The sequence below is a fragment of the Eublepharis macularius genome, chromosome 12 (assembly GCF_028583425.1).
Source record: "Eublepharis macularius isolate TG4126 chromosome 12, MPM_Emac_v1.0, whole genome shotgun sequence".
In the NCBI taxonomy this organism is placed as follows: Eukaryota; Metazoa; Chordata; class Lepidosauria; order Squamata; family Eublepharidae; genus Eublepharis; species Eublepharis macularius.
In genome coordinates this window covers 47,495,578-47,515,382 of record NC_072801.1, presented here as the reverse complement: position 1 = coordinate 47,515,382, position 19,805 = coordinate 47,495,578, and the positions used below count along the sequence as shown (strand labels likewise).

At 44.5% G+C, this 19,805-nt stretch overlaps 1 protein-coding gene across 1 annotated transcript in view; it reads left to right on the top strand.

Annotated features, from left to right (window-relative positions):
* Nucleotides 1-18,137, top strand: part of KCNA7 (potassium voltage-gated channel subfamily A member 7) — a 29,719-nt gene extending 11,582 nt beyond the window's left edge. Inside the window, exon 2 of the mRNA XM_054995037.1 lies at nucleotides 11,614-18,137. Within this exon, the coding sequence (XP_054851012.1) occupies nucleotides 11,614-12,474 (861 nt within the window). The 3' untranslated portion in view covers nucleotides 12,475-18,137. The remainder of the gene's footprint in view (nucleotides 1-11,613) is intronic.
* The last annotated feature ends 1,668 nt before the right edge of the window (nucleotides 18,138-19,805 follow it).

Genomic DNA, 19,805 nt, shown 5'->3' with positions numbered 1-19,805 from the left:
TTAGCCTGGTGTTTTGCAGTGCTGGAAGCCATGCTCTATTCATTCTTAAAGTCTCTTCTTTCCTATTGAAATTGTGTTTCTTATTGAAAACGCACAGGGAAGCCATTGAAATTCATAAGCATAAACACAATTTCAATAGGAAAGAAGAGACTTTAAGAATGAATAGAGCATGGCTTCCAGCCCTGCAAAACACCAGGCTAACAAAATACTCCACATCCCACAATAGCCCTGCAGAGAAGATTAGCATATCAAGCACCAATCCATATGCTAAAGAACCTCCTCAGGATACAGTGATGCCTCCCTCCATTAGCATTCCACACCCTGGGAAACTCCTACAGGATGACTCAGCCCAAACCCACTTTCCTGAGTAGATATAAATTACCTGCCAACATCTTCTCCACACTGTGACACTGAGAGATCTCTGTCTTTTGGTGCTACACCTCTGAAGATGCCAGCCACAGCTGCTGGCGAAACGTCAGGAACTACAGTGCCAAGACCATGGCTATACAGCCCGGAAAATCCACAACAACCATCTTAACATTCTGATTTTCAACAACTTTCTCGGGCTTATGTTCTCACCAATATTTCACAGCTGGTAGCTTGTGCTTTTTGCATAAATTCCAATGCAGCATTACAGCGAATTTATTATGTTAGTTTTTATTGTCACTCTCAGTTTGTGTGATTTTACTGTACCTGCGGTCAGTTGTTTCATCCACTTCATTACATATCTACACTTGCTGTCATTTGTGGTCTTTTCGATTTTCACTTTCATACACTTCGTTCTTAATGCCTGTTCTTGTGCAGCTAATATGTCCTTCTGCATCTTCTTTCAATATCTCTTCTTTCAATATCCCTTGTGTTACCCATTTCCAGTTGCTACTCTCAGTATTCTTCATATTAATGTTGTTGTTGTATTAGTATTTGCCATTAAGTCACAGTTGACTTATGGCAACCACATAAGACATCCAATAAACAATGTAATAGGGCTAGGCTTACAGACTTACAGAACAAAGTAAACAGATAACCATCTACAGCTGGTGTAGTGTAGTGATTAGAGTGTTGGCCTAGAATATGGGAGACCCAAGTCTGAATCCATTGAATGCCATGGAAGCTGGCTGGGTAACTTGGGCCAGTCACAAACACTTACAGACTAACGTACCTCACAGGATTGTTGGAGGCAAGGAGAATGATGTAAGCCACTTTAGGTTCCCACTTGGGAGAAAAGTGGGCTATAAATAGAGATGCCAGCCTCCCAGTGAGGGTGGGAATCCCTTGCCCGCTCTTCAGCCCCCAGACTTGCTCACCTGGCTGGCAGTAGAGAAAGGAGGGGGAGGCAGGCCAGGAGCTATTGGAGCACATGGTGAAATGGTGCATGTGCTGCGTTTGCCCCCCTCCCTCAGAGACCCCTTCACAGCCACTTTTCAACTGGAAGTGACACCATCAGTCCCCTGGAGGTATAGTAGGCTAGCAACCCTAGCTATAAATGAAGTAAACAAATAAACAAACCATGACATACCATAAACAATGCAGAAAAGTAGATTTTCAAAGGCAAAAGACAGTGCAGTGAAAGAGTAAAGCTGTTGTAGGGAGCATAGCTGCGTGTGTGTAAGGAAAGCTGCAAAGGGAGGGGCGGAGCCCATCTCAGCAGATTTCAGCTACCATTTAAAGGGTCAATTGTGTACTTCTTTTTATCATTGTGGGGGATATCACTTGGGTTCTTTGCCTTAGGGTAGAACTATATATAATAAATATAAATAATAAAATCTCAGTGCAGCTGCTTCTAAGCAAAGCCACTTTGACTGGAGGATATTTGCTGTGAAGAAGTGGTAAGACATGCTTAATCTTCCTTCACACACACACACCCATCCATCCATCCCCATGCTTTTTCTTTTTTTTATAATTTTTTTTTATTTTTAATTTCTAACATAGAAAACTACAAAAAACTACAAAAATATAAAGGAAAAAAGGGGACTGGGGAAAAGGGGAGAGCAACATATAAATAGAAAACACACACTACATCTACATGTCTTGTATTCCCTTCATACTGCAATTTTTCTTTAAAGTTAACTTTCTAATATGCTATCAGATTGGTAGATCTTATAAAATACAGACTACATTCAGGATCAGGTCTTCTTCCCCCCCCCCCCCCCGCGTCTCGGTCTCAGTTCTCTCTGCACAGCTACAATAGCTGCGCTTGTTCCCTCCTCCCCCCCACTCTCCCCTTCAGACTTTGGACTTTCTTCTTGCTGAAACTCCTGATGGTTAAACAAAAAGTCCCTCAGCTGTACTTCCAATGTTATCTTGTAGGTTTGCTCCTTGTATCTGAACCAGATGCCTTCCGGAAACAACCATTTATATTTTACTTAACATTTCCTCAGGAAAGCCGCAAGTCCTTTATATTTAAATCTTCTTTTACGAGCCAAAAATGGAACATCCTTCAATATCTTAACCTTATTGCCCAGATAGTCCAAGTCCACATTATACGAATTATATAAAATGGTGTCCCGAGTCTTCTTAGATGAAAAGTCAGTAATAATCTCGCGAGGCAGCTGACGCTTCATTGCATATTTTGAAGATGTCTGACGGACTTCCAGAATATCACTTTTTAACTCTTCTTTAGTTGCCTTTGCGAATGACGCCAAAAGTTCTGATACCAAATCTTTTAAATTTTCACTTTGCTCCTCTTTTACATTCTGAAGACGCAGTACCGTTTGGGCACGGTCCACTTGTAATCCTATTATTTGATTCTCCAAGAGCTTCACTTATTTACTTGTTGCTTTCATGAGTACTACGTTTTCACGTGCAGACTGCTCTGCTCCAGATGCTGTTTCTTTAATGGTTTTCACTTCGCTTTCCACTGAATCAACCTTTTGCCCCATTTCATTTAACTTCGCTACAAAGGGCTGCATAGCTTCAAAGACCGCTCGTCTGACCATCTCTTCCAGGGTTTCCCCCTTCCCCTGTAACATCGCCATCACCGATTTACTCATCGCAGGGCTCTGCTTTTTCGTCGCCATCTTAGGGGGGGCGCCAGCTAAGTTCCAAAACTCCGTGGAGGGGAAGAAATCCGCGCCTTCTTAGCTTCAACTCCCACCAATCCTTCGCATACGCATAGAAATCAGAAGGGATTCGCTTACTTACAGGTTTTCACCTTAAATCTGCTTATTGCCGTTCTCCATGGCCCGGCGGCACACGATGTGCTGCGCAAGTCTGCCGGCCTCCGTTGGAGCAAACGGGCAATTTACCCCCTGCATTGCTTTCAGGGGGTTCTTCCCGCCGCGCTCCGGACCCTGACCCCCTCACTGGGAGTCCTGGGGGTTAACCCTCGCAGGCCAACCGCCCAGTCAGGCTGCTCGGACGTTTCCTCTCAGACCTGTGGAGAGGAGCGTCCGACATGGCCGGGAAAACGAAACCGACCATCCCCATGCTTTTTCAGATGCATTTCTGTAAGACGAGAATTTCTCAAGATCTGTGGGCCAGGAGAGGAGTCAGAAATCAATTGTTTTTTAAGCTAGCAGTTAAGGAAGGTAGGAACTGGATCAGCATCATGGGTGTGTGGGAGCAGGATAACTCCCCCCCCCCAGGCATTTTCCTTGGTTTAAGTTTGCTTTCACTGGGCAAAAAGCAATTTGGGGGAAGGGGTAATTTTGATGGGGAAAATAGCATGTGGGAAAGAGTTAAATCCCCTTTCCATAACACCATAACCCAATTCAGTTCAGGGGTTCCTATGTCTGCTTTTAGCTCTTTAAAAAAAAAAAAAAAGAACCAATCACAGATTTATTGCTGGCTCATCTGGTTTCGGCACTCTCTCTTTATTAACTGATCTGACAAATCTCAACCTTCCTAAGCTGCTTTGTGTGGAATGCATATTTATACTCCATGCGCCAAACATGTTTTAGGCTGTCTTTGAAGCCTGGACTATGCCATGAAAAACAACCCATTCTGTTTAGATAGTATATCTCTTTTTTGCTCTTAAGTCTGCAGCCTTCTGAACATCTCTTTCTTCATCATCAACTGGCCTGTCACAACTATTGTTCCTGAGTTCTGTTAACCTAATTGCAAGGACCCTGCATATGCAAATAAGGGTTAACACATTGGTGGAATATTACAAATATTGGCGAGTGGTGGTGGTGGTCCGTGCATGAACACACAAGCTCCATCATATCAGGGCTAGCTACAGTACATATATGCAATTGCACAATACACTGTGACACTCCCTTACAGTGCAATCCTAACCATTTATGCTCAAAATTAAATCCCACTGAGTTCAATAGGACATTTCCTTGTAATAATAATAACATTAACAATACCATTTGATTTATGTACCACCCTTCTGGACACCTTAACGACCACTCAGAGCAGTTTACAAAGTGTGATATTATTATCCTCACAATGATCACCCTGTGAGGTGGGTGGAGCTGAGACAGCTCCTAGAAGCTGTGACTCACCCAAGGTCACCAAGCTGGCTTCAAACTGGGGAGTGGGGAATCAAATCTGGTTCTCCAGATTAGAGTCCCACAACTCTTAACCACTACACCAAACTGGCTTTCTCAAGTAAGCATGTTTAGGACTGCAGTGTTGGTAATCCTCTATTTGACTACTCTTTGTATCACTATCAGTCAATATATGCACACAGTTTTATAATGCCTGACATTGTACATGTAGCCTAACATGGATTGTTTCATATAAATCTATAAGCCAAATGTTCCATATGGATATTATTTATTAGAGTTTTATCTCACCCTTCCTCCAAGGAGATCAGGCTGGAATACATGGCCCCTTACCCCATTTTATTCTCACAGCAATACTGTAAGGTAGCTTAGGCAGAGAGTAAGAGTGACTGGCCCAAAGTCCCCCAGTGAATATTATGTGGGGATTTGGATCTCAGTCTCCTTGATCATCACAGTCACTATTATTCCATATTCTCTCAATAACATTATAAGAAAAATACTGAACAAAGAGCAAGTGTTGTCAATTAAAATTAAGATTAGAAAATTTTATGTAAACGGTGAGCACTGCCCCCCCCCCCAAAGCTCTGGGGCATGCTTTCAGGATCACTTGACGATATGGACTTGGATCCTGTTTTTCATAATTGTTTCCCACAGGGCAAATGTGGGCAGTGTACTAACCTCATGATATTGTGTTTCTATTGAACCAGAGGCAATGCAAACTCTGAGCAAGTACCAGGTCTGCCTCTTTTCATACTGTATATTTTTGATTCTATAGAAAATTCCCTCTTAACACTGCACAAAGATGCAGGGCTTTATGTGGCTACAGGAAACCAAGATGCTTACACAGCCTCCTTTAGTCACCCCCAATCGCACAAAGTGCATAACATATGGAAAAAGGAATGACTTTCTTCTCCTGTTCATAGGGGGTAGATTATGGAAACAAGTGCAGAGTCCTGTATTACTCACCTATTATTCTGGTGTTTGTAGTATATGGTATGCAGTTCAAAAGTGATTTGTGTTGTTAAAATGGCACAGGAGAAAGCTGAGCTGAAAGGCCTGTGAGGATCCTCCCTCACTGGCACCCTCTCCTGATGGCCTGCCATCCTACCAACTCTCCAGGCAGGTGTCCTCCGGCCTCAGATGGGCAGGGAAGGGGGTTGCACCACCTTGTTCCTTCTCCTGCCCTGGGAGTAGCAGCACGCTCCAGCTGTCTCTCCCTGCAAAATCCTCCTCGGCCTTCACAGGAACCTGAACTTAAAGGCCTCCCCTGGCCCCACCTCCCTGGCTCTGGCCCCAATCATCACCCCGTCTCCCTGACTGGCCCTGCTCCCAGCCTATCTGATAGGAGGGCTGGGTAGACTCTGTAGTCTCCTGGCTCCACCCCCTCCATCCCCACCTAGGGTGTGGCATTTGGTCTGCTCTCTGCCTGGCTTGCCCCTGCTGCTTCTGAACCTTCCCCAGTGGCTCCCTTGGCATCTTGGGGCCTGCGCCTGCCTGCCTTGTGCTGATGGCAACCTCCTGTGAGCCTGGATGAAGTGGAGCCATCTGGGCAACTGCAGGAGACAGGTGAGTCTGCTGAGTGGCTGCAGGCTGTTCCCCAGAGTTGTGCCTGGGCGTCGGCTGCAACTGGCCTAAGGGTGGGAGAGGCCTGGAGGCCTGTAGGGGCTCCTGCAACTGAGGTACTGCCAGAGGCTGTGCTGCAGGACCTAAAGGGGGTGCCTGCTGCTGCAGGGCTGGTGGTGAGGGTGGACAAAAGGCCGGCGTCGCCAGACACGGCCCCTACTGGGGACAATAATAAGCAATGACTCGTCTCCCACACCACCAGCAACTAAGCCAATTGCTGCTCAGCTTGGACTTGGAGGGTAGAGGAAGCTCACTTGTCACCTCACTACCTGTGGCCAGGTATGCCCTGACCATCCTTTCTTTGCTGCCAGCACCTCAGGGGCTTGGCCGGACTTGCTTCTGGCTGCCAGCATCCCTCCTGCTAGGGAACACACCTGATAAGTTCCAGGGCCAATCCGCCCTACGTACCTATGTGATGATGTTTAGATATGACAGGTGAGTGGGTTTGCCACTGAAAGACAAAACCACATAGCCCACAGGCACTGAAGGCTGGTGAGGGATCTGAATCAGGATGTAAAACATTATTAAGTGCTATAGAGGATGGTCTGAATGCCCTTGATGCAGTTCCAACTCTAAAGCAAAGCAACTCTAAAGCAAAGCAAAGCTTGAGAGGTTTCTGGATAGGAATCTGCTAGTGTTATTGCCCTGAGGTACCCAGAGGATGGGTGAGTTAAAGAGTAAGCTATAATCTAGAGAGCCAGTGTGGTTACAATGTCAGACTAGGATTTGGGATATCCAGCTTTGAACCTCCAGTCTGCTCTGGCAGCTCACTGGGCCAGTCACTCTTTCTCAGCATAGCCCTCCACACAGGATAGTTGTTGTGAGGAGAAAATTGGGGGGGGGGGAGAAAGATGTCATAAGCTGCTTTAGGTTCCCCACTGGGGAGAAAAGCAGGGTACAAATATATCTAAATAAATAAAATAAATATTACACAAGTTCCATTGAAAGTGCAGGATTTCTGAATGGATAATCTTGGTCACAAATTTAAAGATGCCCCACCATGCTTGGATCCCCCTACTAGATAAGGCTGGCCAGGGTGGGGAATATCTCCTCAAGGAATCCTACAGATGGACTGACCCAGTCTGGAGGCTATTCTGAGTCTGAACAGGTCTGAGGCAGAATACTGCCCCCCCCCACCTCCTACCTCACTTGCAAGGCAAACAAGCAAGCACTGCTTACACAGTGAACAGAAGTCAAAATTAGCGAGCCAGGAAATTAGAGCTGACCAGAGGACAGAACTGGGAGGGCCATTTGACCTTGACATTCGGCTTTTCTCCAAGCTTTGGGGACAGCTTTTGCTTCCCTCCGGGAATATCTAGGCCAACTTGGTTTCCCCACCCTGCTCCCTCTACCCATGCACTGACTCCCTCTAGCCACTGTCTTGAAATTGATCTGCAGCAGATAAATCTTGATATTACTCAATTCTCTTCACCCCAAAGTGCCCCAGATGGCACTAAGGACCTACCAAACCGAGTATCCCTTTCCCCTGCCTTCTGCTGTCCAGTTTAGGGTTCCCAACCCTGGAGAAATTCCTGGAGATTTGGGGGTAGAGCTTGGGGGGTGTGGGATTTGGGGAAGGGAGGGACCTCAGTGGGGTATAATGTCATAAAGACCTCTCTTCAAATCAGCCATTTTATCCAGGGGAATGATCAATGTGTCCTAGAGATCAGTTGTAATTCCAGGAAATCTTCAGGCCCCACCTGGAAGTTGGTAACCAAATCATACCAATACACTGCCCCTGTGCAAGCACACACACACACACTAGTTTTGGGCATCCTCAGCATGCCCAAAAGCTGCTTGGTGTGGAGGAGGGGGGAAGAGGAGATTTTTCAACAGGAAAATGGAGAACGGCAGAAGGGTTAGTCCTTCTCCATGCTGAAATTTCCCCTTAAATTGCAACTCTGTAATTTTTTAAAAAGTCATTTCAAAGAATCCCAGAATGTGTGGCCCTACCTCAACACAGAAAATGGCCTGGGTTGTGTTAAGTGACTGCTGCTGAAAAGCTTTCTTTGAAAGAGTGTCTTTTCAAAAGGATGCCTTTCTCTGAAATGCATGTGTGCATATTTGCCTCCTTTCAAGTGGCTGGTAGATTTGATCTGACTGAAGAATTTTATTTCCCTGAAGCTGCTTAGCTAGCCTGATGGATGAATTTCACTAAAAGAAAACCAAAACACAAAATTGCTGAGTGCTAGCGGTTTTGCCATAACATCGCTCTCGAGCTGTGGAACAGAAAAATTGGGGGTTTTAGTACATTTTAATCCTGCTCTTTCTCGGAGAAGCTCAGGGTGGCATACGCCTGTCTCTCTTCCTCCATTTTACCCTCACAATGATGCTGTGAGGTAGAGTAGGCTGAGAGGAACTGGCCCAAGGTTACCCAAGTAAGCTTCATGGTACCCTTGGGATTTGAACCTGAATACTCTGGTACTTTAACCACTACCTCAAGTAATGCTCAACTTTTTTCTGGTATAGTTATGTACACTTGCCAGTAAAATACATTTTAGTTTAACTAAACTTACCTAAACACTACCTACAAACCACTAGAAGCAAACCACCTATCATCCCCACAGTGATGGCCGAGAGCCAAAACCTGCAACCCAGCATACTTTATCATGCCCTATACCAGTTTCAGCTCACTTGCCATCTCACAGCCTGAGCATCCTTTCGGAGCAGCCAAAAACAGTATCCATACATAGGCAAGGGGATGGTGGTAAAAGCTCAGCCTCTAACTTCTCTCCATGGTGCTAAAGTTGTGTCATTGTGGTGTCAGATATATAACAGGAACTGCACAAGGAAGGATGTAGCGGAATGGAACCCTCAGGGAGGAGAGTTAAAGAAGATTGGAAAGAGGGAGAGTATGTTAGTGGCAGCTCTACTGAGGTGGACAATGTGAAAAGTTTGCAAGGCAGTATAAGTTCTGAGTTGGAGAAGGGAGAAGACTAAATGGCAGAAGATAGGGATGTAGCTGACCAAAAGAGTTTCAGTGCTGGAGTCTTGTTCTTTTTCTTTCCTTCCTGTCATCTCTGGCTTTCTTCTGTTTCTTATCTATAAAGGCTACAGTTGCTTTCTTCTGCTGCCACCTCCAAAGACCTGCTGCTTTTTTTTTGCTTCTGATAAAGGAAGCACTGGATAAGTTCCGTGGCATCTGCCAGGTACACACTTTGCCCCAGGTAAACACCTCTTGTACTGGGGTGGATGGATTTTAGTCCCCCTCTATCTGACTACGGCCAGATGGTTAGGCAGGCTGAAGCAGAGTACCTGTGTGAGATGGTTAGGAGGCTTGCCTGAAACACATGCCACTCACTGCCTTTCGGTCTCCCCTGTTGCTTCAACACAGCAGCGATTCTCCATGAAGCTCTTATTACCTCTGCATATTCAGAGGCATCCACTACAGCCATGGAGCAGTCATATAGCAGTTTTCCCTGCACGTTCCCTATCTCAGCCCTGTCCCCAGAGTCACCATTCCCACCCCGTACTACTAAAGGGCTTTTTACAAAAAGCTTGTAATTGCTATATCGCTATAGCATAATAACTGGGGGGGGGGGGAGTATGGTATGAATATCTAAAATGAAAAATGCTATAGCAATTACTGATTATTTTTTAAAAGCCCTCTGGTAGCATTGTGGGAGGGATGGTAGCAGTGAGGGGCTGAGTCGAGGAAAATGGTACTGATGTGAGCAAGCCCTGCAAAAATATGTACCTTCCTGTCCACCCAGCACGCAAACATATCTTTCCCAAAAGATCGTATCAAACAAGGTTTGGAAAAGATCTGAACAAAACAGGGGAAAACATGTACAAGCAGACAGTTAGGGGGATGAGGTTATTCAGATGTTCCCCCCAAAAAACACCACTCGTGTTTGGACATCAGACCACCAGAGCAAAACCTGCAACCCTGAGAGCAACTTGGTTCCTTTCCTCCAGTGGCCTGTAGGAGGAGAGATGGCAATCTCTGACCACTGGATGATCAACATCCTTTGGTACCCTAGACAGATTCCTCTTCTACCCAAACAGAAGGCCAGCCATCGCCATGATGTGGGTAGAGGGAATATATTTGTAACTATGATGAGCTTACTGGGAATTGTGTGGGAACACAGAAGCAGAGGCTGTCTTTATCAGTTTTTTTTCTGGGAATAAGACTGAAGGGGTTGGACAATATTATTAGAGACTAAGGCTGGCTTAGAAGGAACAATGCCGTGTGATCTTAGAATGATTTATAAGAGATGTCTGGGCAAAGAATAATATTTTCTACATGGCTGTGTCTTTGATAGAGATTTTTTGGAAATGGTGGCAAATAAGCTGGCTCCCCGTCAGAGCACAGAATACAGCCATCTGGACTCCACATATCTGAAATTTTCTTTTATTTCTGGGAATTCTTGGAATAAGAACTTTTTGATTTCTTTAGCCTTGTAACCAGTCCTCTCAGTATTATATACAGAGATGACACATTGTTGTAAATATCACTTTAATGGGCTATCTTTACTTCAGTGTGGTCTCTTTAACTTTTTAAATTATGTTGTAAGTGACTTTGTCATGGCATGGTCTTGAATATTATGCATATGTGAAATGAATGTTTGTACATGTGTCATGAACCTGTATCACTTTATCTCTTATAAATTTGAGATTATATTTTGGTTTAAAGTGGTAAACTTGGTTATTTAGCTAGTTGTCATGGTAGATAATTCCTGTAATTTATCTAGGCTTTTACCGTGATTCTCTCTCTATACCTTAATATTATCTGAGATGGCAGATCTTGGCATCATAGAGCCAAACTAGGCACAAGAAGTGTGTGATTAAAATCGCCCCCATTTTTCTGACAGCTGATTAGCAATACAATGAGGCTGGATTGAAAAATGGGGAAAGTGTGCTGTTTAATCCTCTTCTCCCATGCATCTTCCACAATTTCAAACTCCCCTCCGAAGCTGCAGTTGGTTTTGCTGGGAAGGGAGAAGGGGAGATAGGTACAAGTTCTGTACTTGTCACCGAAAGACACTTTGCTGATTTTGGATGAAGAGGTTCCCTTTAGTCTTCATCATGGTAACCACTGATGCAACTCTCCTCCATGAATCTGTCTATTCCCCTTTTCAAAGCCATTCATGCAAGAGGCTATCAGTACATCCACTGGCAATGAATTACTGCCAGTAGATAATAGCGATGGCTGCTAGCACAGATGGTTTTAAGTGGGGATTAGAAAGACACCTCCCCTCTCCATGCAGCCTACTGCTCAACTATGAAAAAAAATGATTGGGAGCAAACATCTAAAACCCTCTTCAACAGTAACCCTTCCATTGATGGACCTCTCTTCCACGAATCTGTCTAATCCCATTTTAATGCCATCTAGTAATCATCCCTACATACTCTGGCAGTGAATTCCACTGGAGAAAGTTTAGTCTGTCTGCTCCCATGGATTCTAATCTTTTGCATGATATGGCCCATTTCTGAACTCTTTCAGCTTTAGTAAAACTGTTGGTCACACTAGCACAGCCTGCTTTAATCTCTCTCTCTCTCTCTCTCTCTCTCTCCCTCCCTCCCTTATTTCTCACAGCCTATTCATCATCGCCTGAATAGTAGCGTGCCTCACACCACACCATCAAAGAACCACTTCGATGATCCCTTCTTCATTGTGGAGACCATTTGCATTTGTTGGTTCTCCTTTGAGTTCCTGGTACGCTTCCTAGCCTGTCCAAGTAAGCCGGCTTTCTTCAAGAATATCATGAACATGATTGATTTTGTAGCTATCATCCCTTACTTTGTAGCCCTGGGCACCGAATTTGCTCGCCAGAAGGGAGTGGGCCAACCTGCCATGTCCTTGGCCATCCTGAGGGTCATCCGACTGGTGAGGGTCTTCCGAATCTTCAAGCTCTCCAGGCACTCCAAAGGCTTGCAAATTCTAGGACAGACACTCAAGGCCAGCATGAGGGAGCTCGGTTTACTCATCTTCTTCCTCTTCATTGGAGTCATCCTCTTCTCAAGTGCTGCCTACTTTGCCGAAGCGGATCATGAGAATACGTCCTTCACCAGCATCCCTGCAGCTTTCTGGTGGGCTGTAGTCAGCATGACAACCGTGGGCTATGGTGACATGTACCCTGAGACTATGGGTGGCAAAATTGTGGGTTCCTTGTGTGCCATTGCTGGAGTCCTCACCATTTCCCTCCCAGTGCCTGTCATTGTCTCTAACTTCAGCTACTTCTATCACCGCGAGACTGAGTGTGAAGAGCAAGGCCAATACACCCACATCACTATGTGCCCGTACACCCCACCACCATCCCCTGCCGCCATCCGGGAGAAGGCTCATCTCAGGGAGAAACACCAAGGAGATGGTGTGCAGCATTCAGAACTGCTAGATGGCATGGTGTCCATGGGCAACTCAGATTCACCCAACAAACGTCTTGTCACCCAAGTGTGACCACCTTTTCCAAGCACCTCATCCCGACGTCCCGCACATAACTTTCCTTGCACCTCTGCGTCTTAACTCTGTATAATAGGACAATAGATTAGCCAATACAGATTGGTAGTAATGGGTTTGGAGAGAACATTTCCCATCAAGTTTTGAGAGGAGACTAGACGGACGGCTGTGTCTAAATTTGGGATGAGGTAATGGCACAGTGGGCTGCCACTGGAGAAGACATAGAAGGGGGGGGAAGCTGCCTCTGGGAATCATGTAGACTCTGTTGCAAGGAGACAGTTGCATAAACACACACGCCTTGTTGCTCTGCCCCTTCCTCAGTTGGTATAGGGTGCAGTCAGTCCACAGAAAGTACTTCCTCCTCTCTTTTACTCCCAACTCTGCCCGGTCATCCTCTACCCTTCTGTGACTCAAAGAACCCTTGGCATGAAGATGCCTCCATGAAATCACAGCAATGTGTTCTTGGATTACATTTACTGGAGCTTGCAATGGAACATACCCGGAGCAACCCAGGCCCCAAATAGCAAGAGTTGAGGGGGGTGGTAAATCAGAGAATGCAAGGAGCCAACCACATCTGAAATCAGGGTATTGCAAGGAGTGCAGTAATCACACTGAGGAGGAACTGTAACTACATCTCCAGGAGGAGGCTGACTGCTGGAAAAAAGCCCTCGGCTTCATTCTGTCCCATGAAACAAAACCCCTCCCATTAGTTCTCACAGACTGAGAACTAATCCCCATACTGGTAGAAATCCACTTTGCAATTCATTGGATGAAGTAGGATAGGTACCTGTTGCTCTCTTAAAGGCCACAGTTGCTCTCTTAAAGGCCACAGTTAAGCTGTAATATGTGGCTTTTTTTTTTGACAGACTGATTTCTTCCCAACCACCTGAGAGTCGAATCAGCCATTGGTTCCTCATAAAGAAATAGATGCTAAGAATGTTGTTTTCTTTGGCCTCAGCTCTCTCAATACAGAGTGCAATGGGGCCCAACAAAATCTCATGTGCCATTGCTATAGCTGGCCCCATCCTTAGGCAGGGTGAGGCAGCTCAGATCAAGTGGCAGATTTTTATTTTGTTTAGTATTACATATGAGACAGGGATACTATTTTCTGACTCAGGCAACAAAATGTCTCTGAGCATTTCTGCCTAACTCAACAGAATCTCCTTATAGCTCAGTCAAAGCTGACATGATTATTCTTTTTCATTCTGATACAAAAAAACCCCAAAACTAAATCTTTACCTTTTTAACTCAGCCATTTTCAAAATCAGTTTTCAAATTCATTCACAAAGAAAGATAGTCGTATGTATGCCACCCTGACCTGAGAGGAAAGGCAGGATAAAGATGTAATAGAATCTGTTTTCAGTCTTTATGTTTTACTGTGGATAAAGGAAGAGTGCACTAAACGTGCTCTCCTAATATGTCCGAAAGCGGCAACACATATATTGGCTGAAAATATAAATGTTGTCCTGTTCAGACAAAACGGCAACCACACATATCATAAAGACCATGTGTAGCACTCTTTCTTTGTATATAGCTGCCAGGCTTCCAGTATGCACAGGGAAGGGATGGAGATATAGACAGGTAGTGCAAAGCCTCCTTTCAAGAAAACCTGTCTAGTTCTAAAATAGTAGAAAAGAGCAAGAGTCCAGTAGCCCTTATAAGACAAACCAAATTTGTGGTAGGGTATGAGCTTTCATGAGTCACAGCATGGCTACCCATCTTGATCTAGTTCTAAAATAGTTTTTATGAAGTTCAGTACAAACTAGTGGTAGCCATAGTCAAACAGGATCCTTCAATTCCCAAAGGGTAGAAACACTGCTGTAACCCCCCTGCCCAATCAATTTCTATACTCCCTTTGATCTCTGTAACCATGCTAAGATATTTGTGAGGGGAAAGAGGATCTCGAAGTCTTAAACCAGCAATTTGGATCAAACTGTGCAACTAGGGAGAGAAAGACATCCTTTCTTGGTCATATGCTTCCAGCCAATTCATATGTCTTAATTTATATAGTGTTAAGTGCCATTGGTCTTAAGTCCAGGGTAGAGCACAACCCAAATGGAAGTTTACAATCACAGCACTTTCTCTCAACATTGTTTACTTTTGCACAGAGAACCTGGATCAGAAATGCTTTAGAAATGGAGGACGATCCATAACTACTTGAGAGCGTATACAAATTGTAATGTACAGTCTATGCATGCAAATAGGAACTGTGAGTGTAACTAACTATTTAAACTGGTCTGTGCCTGGAACAGAATCATGCAGTCTTGAAATTCATGGAGAAAGCAGTGGTCCTCCTTTACGATGAGTAAACATGAAGTGTGTAACTGTAGTTTCATCAATCCTATTTGGCCTTCTTTAATGAGAATATTTCATTACAAGATACTTGTGGGATGTGTGAATGATAACTACACTCCAGCCACTGAGGAGGTAGTTTGTAAGAGTGGCACGTTGGATTCTGTGATGGTTAAGGTGTCGATATCAGGCAGGAGTACAGTTATATTACAGTGCAAGGCAGCAAAAAGGTTAAGGTTGCCACCTACCTCCTAAAGGATGCTCTGTGCCTTTAGCAGAAGGTGAAATCCATAGTTGCAGGATAGGTTCTTAAAACTCTATCAGGAGAAAATATGGCAATTTTGTAACATTCCTGTCTTTGAGAAGTGAGATGTAATTTAATTAGTTTATGTAGGACGGACTTCCTTTGTTGACAATGACTAATTGCAGAATAATTTGCGAACAACATTAACTTCAGTGTGGTTGCTAACACCATTTCTTGTAGTTAATACTCCTACATACCACCCTGCAATTATTACTCTGCAGTTGTACATGTATGAGTTACTGTTTAGGAAATTGTTAGAATGTAGTGCGGATTCCAGCTTGGGGTGTGTGTGTCCACATGGAGCTGTTTAAGTATATACCATGTAGGGCATGAGATGTCCACTGTAGCCTCTAGCCACACGATGAGTAGGATTGAAGAAATTTCTCTACTGGTGAGAAAAGGGAGAAGAGGTCCCTTGTAACCATCCATGGGATTTATATCAACAAAAGCCATGTGGGACTGGGGCTATCTGGATGGATTTCATCCAATATTTAGGTTCAGCAGAATAATATGAATTTTTTCCTAGGTTGTGCTAGTCAAACTGCATATGGGGGAATCTCAAATTTGAATCCTCCCTTATTTATTAATAATAAAAAGATTCCTGTACCTAGTAAACTTGTCCATATGGCAGAAGGAGTCTGGACAATCCTTCTGCCTGATGAGCTAGTTTTCTGTGTGCAGATGTGGGTTGTCCTTCACTAGCAAACCTTATCCAGGAAAAGTATCATGTGATTCTGCAGCAGGTGCAGATTTGCTCTTATATTACCTCCCCTGGTCTTCCCCTGGTTTTGAAGAAGTTCTAGGGGGTGGTAATGCCATAGTTATCATACTCCATTGGTGTGCTGAATGGCCGGACTGTTTCATATTAGCTGGGTTAAAAGATGAAATTTTACATCTTACAGTTAAAAGGAGGATGAATTTTACAAATGGTATGCTATAAGCTCACCATGAGTTCAATCAACTTAATGCTATGTTGTAGGTAGATGTTTTTGTTTTTTGTGGCTAAACCACTCTGTAATGGTAGATGCTAGAGGGAGTACTAATAGCAATAAATAGGATTGCAATCATTTTTTCCTGATAGAGTTTCTGTGTCTTTAACGGAGATGTAGCCATGGGAAAGGCTGCAGCTGCCGAAGACTCAGGAACTCTGCCATGAAAATGGAGCTGGCACTGTGTATATTGTGACCATGGAGCAACCGCACTACTGGGAACAATAAACACACAGTAACTGAGAAGTTCATAGCTCTCATCTGCAACCTGTATGCTCCGTATTAGCACCATTAAGTCTACTTCTACACAGAGGTTTTGCTCCGCCTCGGCGTCCTCATTGCCAAGCTGTTTTTGGAAGCATCCATAGGGGATCTGTACTCTTTTTGTCCCTCTTTGCTACAACCTTTCCCAAAGCAGGCTTTGTGTGATCTTTGGGGAAGGATTGCAGTCAAAATGTCTGTGTACGCATTTTTGCAGTTCCCACCCATATTGGTACTGTTTTCGTTGCCTGATTCCCCAGCAGCCACCATTCCCCAACACCACATTACCAGAGGGCTTGTTTTTACAAACATGCTGAGTACTGTTTTTTTTAATTAAATCTGAAATATAAATATAAAGCCTTAAGCTGTAGCAATATACCAATTACCATTTTTTCAAAAGCCTGCCCCCCAACAATCCTCCCACGGTGAGGAGGACCACTGGCCACTGGGGAGTGAGTCAAGGGAAGTGCAGGGAGAAACACCCCGTGGACATTCCATTGCCATTACAAGTGCCTTGGCATTTACAGCAGCAATAGAAGGAACCACAAAAAAACTGCATCCATGCAGAAGGAGTCAAAATCTGCAACCCTATGCATACTTACATGGAAGTAAGCCACCCCCCTAGCCCAGTGGGACTTACTTTCAAGTGAATATGGATAAAATCAGGCTGTTGTTACACTCATTAAAAACGATTGCTAAATATATGCACTAGTAAAGCATGAACATTAACTCCAGTGCAACTATTCTATAGCAGCTAAAGTATCAGCAACAAATCTTAAACACTGTCTAGTTAAAATAGGTATTAATTATAGTGTATTACTCAACAATAATATTTCCTTTTGGCAAAGAGTCTCCAGGTCTTCTCCACACATGGAATTTTCCTCTTCGTATCTTGGAAAGGTGGGGGCTTTGAGTGGAGTCCCCATTTCCGCACTGCTGTAACTATCAATTATTTCAGTGACATGAGACCTTCTCCCAGCAATGCCCTTACCCCATAGTAGGGCTGTGGAAAGAGTTACTGTCTCCAACCGGAGTATTTCCTTACATGGCTGACTACCAGGCAAGTGAACCTCAGGTGCTGATGCTATTTATTGTACAGATCACTCCACTTTTGCTCAGCAGAATCTCCATGGGCTCAAGGTGTTTCACAAAGAAATAAATATCCCATCTTCATAGGCAATGGACTTTTGCCAGAAATAGCAGCTTTCTACAGCAATCTGGACAAAAGAAGCTCCAAAGTCTTGACATTTGAGGCCCTGTCCATTTGCTCTTTATGTTTGGAAAAACTTGTGTCATTTCTCGGTTTAGCTGCCATTTTTCGCCTAAAGGGGTCGCCAGTGGCTTTCTTCGAAGATGGCTCCATGGTGCCCTATCTTTTCAAAAGCAACACGGGGGCATCATGATCAATCAGGGAAAGGGGAAGCTTGCTTCGTCGGCAAGTATTGGGGGTCCCTCCCTAATGGATGCTGAACGCCCTTCTCTGAAATGTAGGGCCTAAACAAAAGCAAGAGATGCAGTTTGTGAATCTGGATCTTTTAAATCCACCATGCTTCCTCTTGAAGACCAAGCTGTCTCAACTGGACGTCAGTGAATCCAGCGAAAGCAGGCCACGGGTCTCTGGATTTTAAGCTTGCAAAAGATGGATCGTTTACAGAACACTGCCTTTGCTTTTCCCCCAGAATGAACTTTCTACTTTTCTCTTACCATGTATAGCAACTCCCCATTCCCCACTGCCATCTTGAATGTGATTGTGAAGAGAAAGGTATCTCATCCTGTTTATCTGCAATAAAGTACAAGACACTTGTTAATTTATTGAAAAGGAAACCGAGGATGATCTGGGATTTTTCTATGTCCCCCCTCCCCTCACACACCTGGGATTCTCTCAACCAAACCCTGGAGGGTAGCTGAGGTGAAGAAGCATTTGTTTAGATCAGGATCTACCCAGAATACCCCCCCAGCCCCTCCGCAACTTTCCCTTGCCTTTACTTAGGGTCTCCTCCGTCCCTGTCTCGGAGGCCTAGTCATCTTGCTGCTCTGCTGAGATGGCATGGTTTAAATATAGACTGTCAGAATATCACAGATTCCATTGAGGCTCAGGCACCAAAAATTGGCTGGACAAGTAAGACTTAGGGGAACTGGATGCTTCTTTTAAAGGCATAGCTTAGGATGTGGGGACAGATGAGGGAGAGAATGCCCCCTAGAGAAATCAAACTGCCAGGCTGAGTTACTGGCAAGAGGTTATCCTGGATGAAATCCTAGCATCTGCAGGGAGTGGAAGGCTGCATTCAACTAAATTCCGTAAGACTCCTTGGCCAGCATACAAAAAGATACTGTCAGTAGTATATCTTCCAGCTGGGGTTAGTCTTAACTTTGCCAACTGGCTAGTGGGAAAAATGCCCTGTCCCATGAACAGAGGTTTAATGTGTGGAAATGGGCCAGTTGAAGCTTTTCATGACATGGAGCTAAATCATGTCACCTGATCACTGCTGCGGATTAGATTGATATTCAAGGGAAGATAGAGGGGCCATTTTAAAAGTTGACAACCCTAGTCTGACTCTGAAGCAGCATAATAAAACAGGAATCTAGTGGACCTTAAAGACTAACAAAATTTATTCTAGTATAAGCTTTTGTGAGACTCAGAACTCACTTTGTCAGATTCATTGGACTGTATCGGGCCCCAGTCAAGCCAGGGCCCCCTACTTTGTTGCACCTCTGGACACCTGTTCTGAAAACAAGGAAGGGGCACCACCAGCACAAAATGGCTGCCACAGGCCTGGGGGCTAATCACAACATATTGGGAGGTTGCAAGCCAAGACTCCTCCTATGAAGGGGGTTACTTGCTTCTGAAGGGGTACTTCCTGCAGATACAAAGATGATGCCCCCTGGGCTCTTTTGAACCACTTTCTACTTCAATGAGGTAGACAAAAGCTAGGATTAGCTCTTTCATTTGACAAACAGATCATTGGGGCACCAGGAAGCACATTGGCTGGCACCACAGAACCCACAGATACCATGCAGGAAATCACTGGGCTAATGTCTTGGACAAAGGAGACCTCACTTAGCGATGATACTCACTAGGCGACAGGGTTGCTAACTGGCCAGTGTTTTACTGGCATGATCAGATCTTCCCTTTTCTAGGATCCCCCCCTTAAAATGGAGGAAATAGGAGAAAAGCTGGTTTTTATTGACTGATCCGGCATAATCCAAATGTCCCCGGTTGACTGTGAGTAAGAATCCCCCTGGATTTCACCTGAAGTAATCTGAGTCATTCTGATCTGGAGGAAATTGAACTGAGAGGACATGGTGAGTGGGCTTTGAAACGCCTTTGGACTTTCCTCCTCCCTTGCCTTGATTTTTGGCAGGTGGATCCTGTTCCTGGTAAACTCCTACCCCTTGCCAAATGTGTGCTTTCCAAGACTTGGGAACTGTACTGGTAACCCTGCACAAGCTGCTCAGTCTCTCCCTCTTTCAACCTACTTCACCTC